The sequence below is a fragment of the Podarcis vaucheri genome, assembly GCF_965113315.1.
Source record: "Podarcis vaucheri genome assembly, chromosome: 2".
Taxonomy (NCBI): domain Eukaryota; kingdom Metazoa; phylum Chordata; class Lepidosauria; order Squamata; family Lacertidae; genus Podarcis; species Podarcis vaucheri.
This window is the reverse complement of record NC_138760.1, coordinates 302,262-309,593: the sequence shown is the minus strand read 5'-3', so window position 1 is coordinate 309,593 and position 7,332 is coordinate 302,262. Positions and strand designations below refer to the sequence as shown.

At 45.7% G+C, this 7,332-nt stretch overlaps 1 protein-coding gene across 1 annotated transcript; it reads right to left on the bottom strand.

Moving 5' to 3' along the window:
- Nucleotides 1-443: 443 nt before the first annotated feature.
- On the bottom strand, nt 444-1,633 carry LOC309526314 (olfactory receptor 13H1-like). Its single transcript, XM_082212225.1, has one exon. It carries the CDS (start codon nt 1,481-1,483, stop codon nt 551-553), a length of 933 nt encoding a protein of 310 aa, XP_082068351.1. The 5' UTR covers nt 1,484-1,633; the 3' UTR covers nt 444-550.
- Nucleotides 1,634-7,332: the final 5,699 nt, after the last annotated feature.

Genomic DNA, 7,332 nt, shown 5'->3' with positions numbered 1-7,332 from the left:
AGGGTGAGGGGAATTGTTAACAGGTGGAATTTAGTGGCAACTCTAACTTGAAGCCCTCCATTTATGCATAATGTGCTGAGCTGCTGATGCACTTTTTGCAAAAGTAATCCTGACTGATGCACAAATTAAAACACATTATAAGCAAAAATATATTTATTATTCATATAGTAAACCTGGAGTGTATGTGGCCATAAAATGGGCATAATATTATACATATAACAATGTGTATAACACATATAATGAAACATAAAATATGTCAGAACTGTTTGTATTCTAAGGAGAAGTGGGGCATCTCAATTAGGCTATAAACTGCCTTAAAAAGGGTGAGGTATAAATAAATATATAATAATAAAATAATAGTAATAAACTGAGCAATTCAAGACACTGACCACAAGCACATGGGAACTAAAAGTGGGGCCTTCTTTTGCACTGAAGGCCTGCTTAATATTGATCTTTCCAATAACCAGATTAACACAACCAGCTGATTTCCTACCATTAGAGAACGACAGAGAAGTTGTAATGGGCAGATTTTCTCACAATATGACTAATTTCATTTTGGCAGTTTCTTCTTGATCACTCTGCACACAGCTCTCTTTACTTCCTTGTTTCTCAAACTGTAGATCATGGGATTGAGCATAGGAGTCACCACCCCATAGAATAGGGAGATCAGCTTGTCCCGATCAGAGGAGGATCTGCCATGTGGCTGAAGATACGTAGACATGGCTGTGCCATAAAATAAACTGACCACAATCAGGTGGGAGCCACAGGTGGAGAACGCTTTGCTTCGACCTTCTGCCGAGCGGATCCTTAGCACTGCCAGGCCAATGCGAATGTAAGTCACCATGATGAAGAGAAAAGGAACAACAAGAACTGGAATAGCCCGAGCAATTGAGAAGATCTCATTGATGCGGGCATTGGAACAGCCCAATTTAAGGACTGCCTGGGCTTCACAAGAAAAATGATTGATGATATTAGGGCCACAAAAGCTTACTGGTATGAAAAATACGGGGACCACAGCCAGCAGAAAAGCAATAATCCAGGATGAGGCTACTAAACTGATACAGAGCCTACTGTTCATGATTAAGGTGTAATGAAGGGGATGACACACAGCAGCAAAACGGTCATATGCCATGACAGCCAGAAGAAAGCACTCAGTCATGGCAAGGAAGAGTCCACAGTACATTTGGGTCAAACAATTTGTAACAGGAATGGTAGCTCTAGCAATGAAACAGTTGGCTAGGGTTGGTGGTATGCTGTTTGTGGTGAAGAAGATGTCTATCAAAGAGAGATTGCTGAGGAAGAGGTACATAGGGTTGTGGAGGTGTGAGTCAGCAATAATTACCAGAACCATAAGGCCATTGCCAAAGAGAGTAATACAATAGGCTATCAGAAGCAGCCAGAAGAGGACCATCTGAGCTCTCGGGTGATTCGAAAGTCCCACCAAAACAAACTCTGTAACCATTGTATTGTTTTCACCTGTCATAACCTTCTTCAACTAGTCTGTGAGGAACAAAGTGAAAGATGTTGAAGCTAAAATAGAGTGGAGTAAACCAGATTTTGAATCAATGAATGAACATTTATCTAGGTAATAAAATCGTGTGCACTGATTTTTAATTGGCGGTGTCATTGCTAAGACAACTGAATCATAGAATCATAGAATCATAGAGTTGGAATAGACTACAAGGGCCATCGAGTCCAACCCCCTGCCAAGCAGGAAACACCATCAGAGCACTCCTGACATATGGTTGTCAAGCCTCTGCTTAAAGACCTCCAAAGAAGGAGACTCCACCACACTCCTTGGCAGCAAATTCCACTGTCGAACAGCTCTTACTGTCAGGAAGTTCTTCCTAATGTTTAGGTGGAATCTTCTTTCTTGTAGTTTGGATCCATTGCTCCGTGTCCGCTTCTCTAGAGCAGCAGAAAACAACCTTTCTCCCTCCTCCAACTGGACTGTCTCTGTTGGAGTCTTGCCCTGCAACTTACACCATCAGTGACCTTGGGCCATACTGATTTCTAGTCCAAAATATCTAGAAAGCAGTGGGCTAACTCTGTAAGTTTAACAACTGGCTAGGATTTCTGGTAGGCTGTTAGTGGTGTAGTGTGTATTAAGGAAAGATTGCTGAGGAAGAATTACATAGGGGTGGGGAGGTGGAAATTAGAAATAATTACCACAGCCATAAGACCATTGCGGAAGAGAGTGGCATTGTGAACTAGCCAGAATGTCATTGTGTGACACCAGTTCTCAAAAATGAATTTGTTTTCAAAAATTATTTGCATGAGATAGACTTTTCACTTCCATGTGACACCTCTTTTTAGCTACTGTATATCACTCAGCCATGGTCCAAAGGTTAACATTGGTAATAGTAGTGAGAATGCCATAATTAATTAAATTATTGTGTTCTCAGTACTATGTCATGTTTACTTGAATAGAGACACTGGCACACTTTGCAAGGGTTGTCTTGTGCAGCAAAATATACTTCTGGCCCCCCGACTACCATATGGAAAAAATAGGACTTGCCTCTCCTGATGCAGAAGTCAACAATATGCAGTTTAGTCTGTAGCACAAAGGGATTAATCAGGGCTCATAATTCCAAAGCTATATTCTTAGTTGGAAACTTAGGTATTCCTTCAAAGCAGATATTAAGGGTTTTCCCACCCTATTTCCTCACACATTACTGTACAGCATGTGGTGGCAAATCCAGTATCTGAATGTGAACATTTAGCCCATTCATATTTAACCTGCATTTTGAGATCTGTCATGTTTCCTAGACCAGAATCAAAATATCTTTATTGAACCCCTGCCTCAAAATAATTTACACTCTACCAATGATAATTTCAAAGAGACAGTGGTGAGTTTTTCTTAATTAATATATCCTGCTGGGATTCTACCAAGACTTAACAGATGTCTTTCCAAATGGTTTAAAAAGAAAGCTCCTGGAGAAGGAGGTTCCCACTCTTACTCCCATGGTTTTATTCTTTCATAAAAACAAAAAAGTCTCACCTGAAGAAATGTGGGGTTGAGCTGCCTGATATGTACTTGGTTATCAAAGTGGATCAACTTCAAAAGGGTAACAGACGCCAACTCTTATTTTGATTCTGCAGGCTTTTGAAGCCAGTTTTCTACCTCACCCCTCGTAAGATCAGGGAAACGAGCATACCAGACACTGGAGAAAAGGAGAGCAAATCTTAGCTAGATTTCCAAAGAATATTGTTATTCCAGTTTTATATCAGAGCCTCCCTTTTTTCTAAAGTTGCCTTAATGGTTAATGGTTTGCATGTCCCTATGGAGTGTGAGTGGCAGATTCCCTATTGCCTCACAGCATTAATAATAAATGATAAGTAATGGAAACTCTAGAGATTTTTCCACTTCAGATCAGAATCAAATACTGTGGCTCATATTAGACTGTGAACCAATGAAGGCAGTTTAATTGATCAGTCAACTCTTCCAATTAATTAACAACCCAAGGCTGTAACTCTGGTCTCTGAGAACCTATATTCCTTAAGCTGTAGAGCTTGGGGCAGTATGAGTCACTGGACCCAGTTGCATAAAAAGATGATCTCCTTCTGATCAGAGGAGTACAGTCATACCTCGGGTTAAAGTAGCTCCGGGATGAGTATTTTCGGGTTGTGCGCTGCGGCGACCCAGAAGTAACGGAATGTGTTACTTTTGGGTTTTGCCGCTCGTGCATGTGCAGACGGTCAAAATGATGTCACATGCATGCGCGGAAGCGGCAAATCGTGATGTGCGGACGCAGGTTGCGTTCGCTTCAGCATGCGAATGGGGCTCCCGAACCACTGTACTTAATTCTGCAGCCAAAGGTCAATGGGGCAGAATGGAACTAAACATATTGACTACAAACGGATGAGAGCTGTAACGGGGTAATACAATGTAGAAATGGAGACAGAATCTATTTTAAATAGGATTTGGTGTTCTGACCCAACTGAGCTTTGCTTGCATCAGACCACATCAAGCACCCACTTCTGAGCAGCTTGTGCATTGTCAGATTTCTTTTTAAAAGTCTCAGCTAATTATATGAAAGTTTATGCACACAATAACATGCAAAAAAATACATATAGTACATATAGAGTCAAGTTATTTACTATATTATATTTGTACAGCATTGTATTTTAATATACACATATTTTCTACAGTTGTAGGCATTGCTGTATGTTACTGTTTATGTGTTGGTTACTTTAGGAGTCTTGGAGTTTATATTCAAATGATATCGTACATATGTGGGCAATAATGCTTATAAGAATGCATAAAATATGGATAAATCATTCCTATCTTTAGCAGAACTGGATGGCAGAACTTTGCTTCTCATCTAGATTAATGAGAGAGATGGGAATCAGAGATTAATGAGAGAGATGAAACGGCTAGAGTGCCAGTGGTGAAAAACTTATTCTGAATCAGGCCGAACATGGATTAGAGATCAATGTTTAGCCTACCAAGTGGCAATAGCAGCAGCAAAGTGGATCTTCTGTTAAATCTGTGGGAAAGGGCAGCAGGAGATTCTTTCAGGTGGTTTCCATTAGATCTAATTGAACCACCTTTGCCATTGGGGCCTGGTGGAGACTCCAAGATCTCCTGCAATGATTTTGTAAACATTTTTGCAGAGAAAGTCACCCAGAGTCGCTCCACCGTGTGAGCAAGCCTGGGGTGGGAAGGTGCTAGAGTTCTGACTGGTCAAGTTGCGTGGGATCAATTCCAATCTGTTACTTCCGAGGATGTGGACAGACCACCTGTCTCCTTGATCCTTGCCCATCCTGGTTCATAAGAGTGAGCCAGGAAGGTCTGGGCAATAGGCTTCAAGGGGTGCGAATGCTTCCCTCTGTGAGGGAGTCTTCCCAGATCCACTGAAAGCAGCAGTTATTAAACCACTTCTTAAAAACCATCTTTATACCCGGTCACTATGACCCAATCTCAAATCTTCCATTCTCGGGCAAGGTGATTGAGTGGTCGATAGCTAAACAAGATCCAGGCATCCATGGAGGATAAAGACCATTTGGATCCCTTCCAAATGGGATTCAGGCCTCATCATGGGACTGAAACTGCCTTGGTCTAATTGTTCAATGATCTCCAGCAGGCTAGGGACAAAGATGAAAGCTGTTTCCTAGTTCTGCTGGATCTCTCAGTGACTTTTGATATCATTGACCATGGTATTTTTCTAGACCAGCTAGAGTCAGGAGTCCAGGTTCCCGGCTTGATAACACAGTAAACATATGTGTCAGGGGCTCAGGGACAGAGGCACAGGGGAGAGAGGAGATGGAGAGCGAAGGGGAAGGATCTGAGGGCAGCATAGGGGAGTATGACAGTGACCCGAGAGATTCCATGAGTTTCTCCAGCGAATCAGAAGATTCCCAGAAGGAGGCGCCGATGGTCAGGGCAAGGGGGGCCAGCGGGGACTCCCAGATCAGGGCCAGCTTCCCCACCAGAGCGTAGTGGGGGGGGGAGGAGTCCCAAGTGTCAGGACCAGCGGCTCCTCCAGCAGGGAGAGAAGATGAGTCGAGACTGACCACGCCTCTATTGGAGAGTGGGGGAATGGAGGGGAGGTCAAGCCCAGCTAGCCTTCCCGAAGGGGGCAGCAGTGACAGGAGCAGTGTAACGGTCAGGAGGAAGGTTACCGGCTGGGCGCGTGCGCCAAGTTCAAATGTACAGGCACGCGGGACAGCAGAAAGCCCGGATCGGGAACCAGGTCCTAAAGCCTGCCGGAAGCAGGGAGAAGACTCAGGGGAATCGGCGTCAGAAGAGTCTAGGAAGGGCGAGACCCCAGCTGACAGGCGGACCCAGAGGAGGAAAGAGCAGAGGAAGAGGTGGAGCAAGGCTAGGGTCTTAAACTGGTGTCAGGGGGGAGGAGACTCAGACAGAGCTTCGGCGGTCTAGAGTTTCAGACGTAGAGCTGCACGCTGCTGATGTGAAAGACAAACTGAACTTCAATAAAGACTTTTGTATATAACAACGAACTGGCGTTGGTCCTTTGTGAGCTGGGACCTTGGGCAGCTCTGACAGTAAGCTCCGTCCCAGAAAAATTTTTTTTTGCAAGCTCATGAAGATAGGCAAAGATGACTACTGAGGAGCAGGTGGCAGCACTGCAAGAAGCAGTCACGAGGCTTTACGCAGAAGTAGCAACCTCCAGAAAGAAGGAAGAGGAAGCAGAAGTGCGCTGCCGAGATCTGCAAGCCAGGTGGGAATGTTTGGGCAAAGAGGAGCTGCCAGGACCCAAGCCGGAGGGAGTTAGCCTCGGGAAGAGGGGGGGCAGCATAGTAGCCCACTTCGACGGGGACCTGAAGCAGTATCCCAACTTCAGAGCAGACATAATTTTCGCGCTCAATTTGCTTTGGAAAGAGATGAGGAGGAGAAAGTAGGCTTCATAATAACTCATCTGCATGGGGAAGCTAAATCCTGGCTGCGCAATTTATGGTGCGAAGATGATCCCGCCCTCCAAGATTCAAAAGCATTTATCGCGGCTATGGACGCTTGTTTTAAATCAACGGTAGATGTGGATGTGGCCAGGAGGGAAATGCACGGGCTGCGGCAGGGCAAAGCCACGGTGAGACAATATCACTCCCGCTTTTTTGCGTTGGTAAATGTGCTGGGCTGGGAAAAGGACTCCGCTGCCGTGAGGGATCTGTTCTGGGAGGGGCTAAATGGATCCGTGAAAGATGAGCTGGCAAGGGGGGAGAGACCTAACACTACCGCAGAAGTCGTCCAGAGAGCGCTCACGATAGGGGTACGCCTGGAAGAACGCCCTTGGAGCAGGGATGAGGGTCGTCTGGCACGCGCACGGGCCAGAGCACCTCCCTTCATACCCAGAGAAACAGGGCACGCGCACTCCACGCCTCCGCTGGGGGAGGGAGAAGAGCCGATGGAGATAGGTGGTGCCATGGCTCAGACAGCGACCAGAGCCCAAACACCAGGAGCAGTCAAGACGAAGGCTCCTAGAGGGAGCAGGAAGTGTTACATCTGCGACAGTGCACAGCACATGGCCAAAGAGTGTCCCCAGAGGATCCAGAAGCACACTGCAGCCTCAGCAACAGTAAGAGGAGCAGTTCAGCAGGGGGAACAGCTGCAGTTAAACGATGAAGCCTGGTTGGAAGCAGAGGCACTGGGGCCCAGCCAGGCGAGTCAGTGAAGCAGTCCCCAGAGATTTTGCAGCCCACGGACCCCCTCCCACCCAAACCAGTGGTGCAACTCACCGCATCACTCCAACTGCCAAATGGATTCACCCTGGAAGTCCCTATTACCATTGACTCTGGTAGTAATGCAGACTTTGTGGGGGTGGACTTCATCAGGCGACATCGCATAGCGCTCCTATCGGCCACGATGCCCCT

What these genes read in the sequence shown, in the direction of transcription:
- LOC309526314 (XM_082212225.1), bottom strand. Translation starts at nt 1,483, where the DNA reads ATGACAGGTGAAAACAATACAATGGTTACAGAGTTTGTTTTGGTGGGA.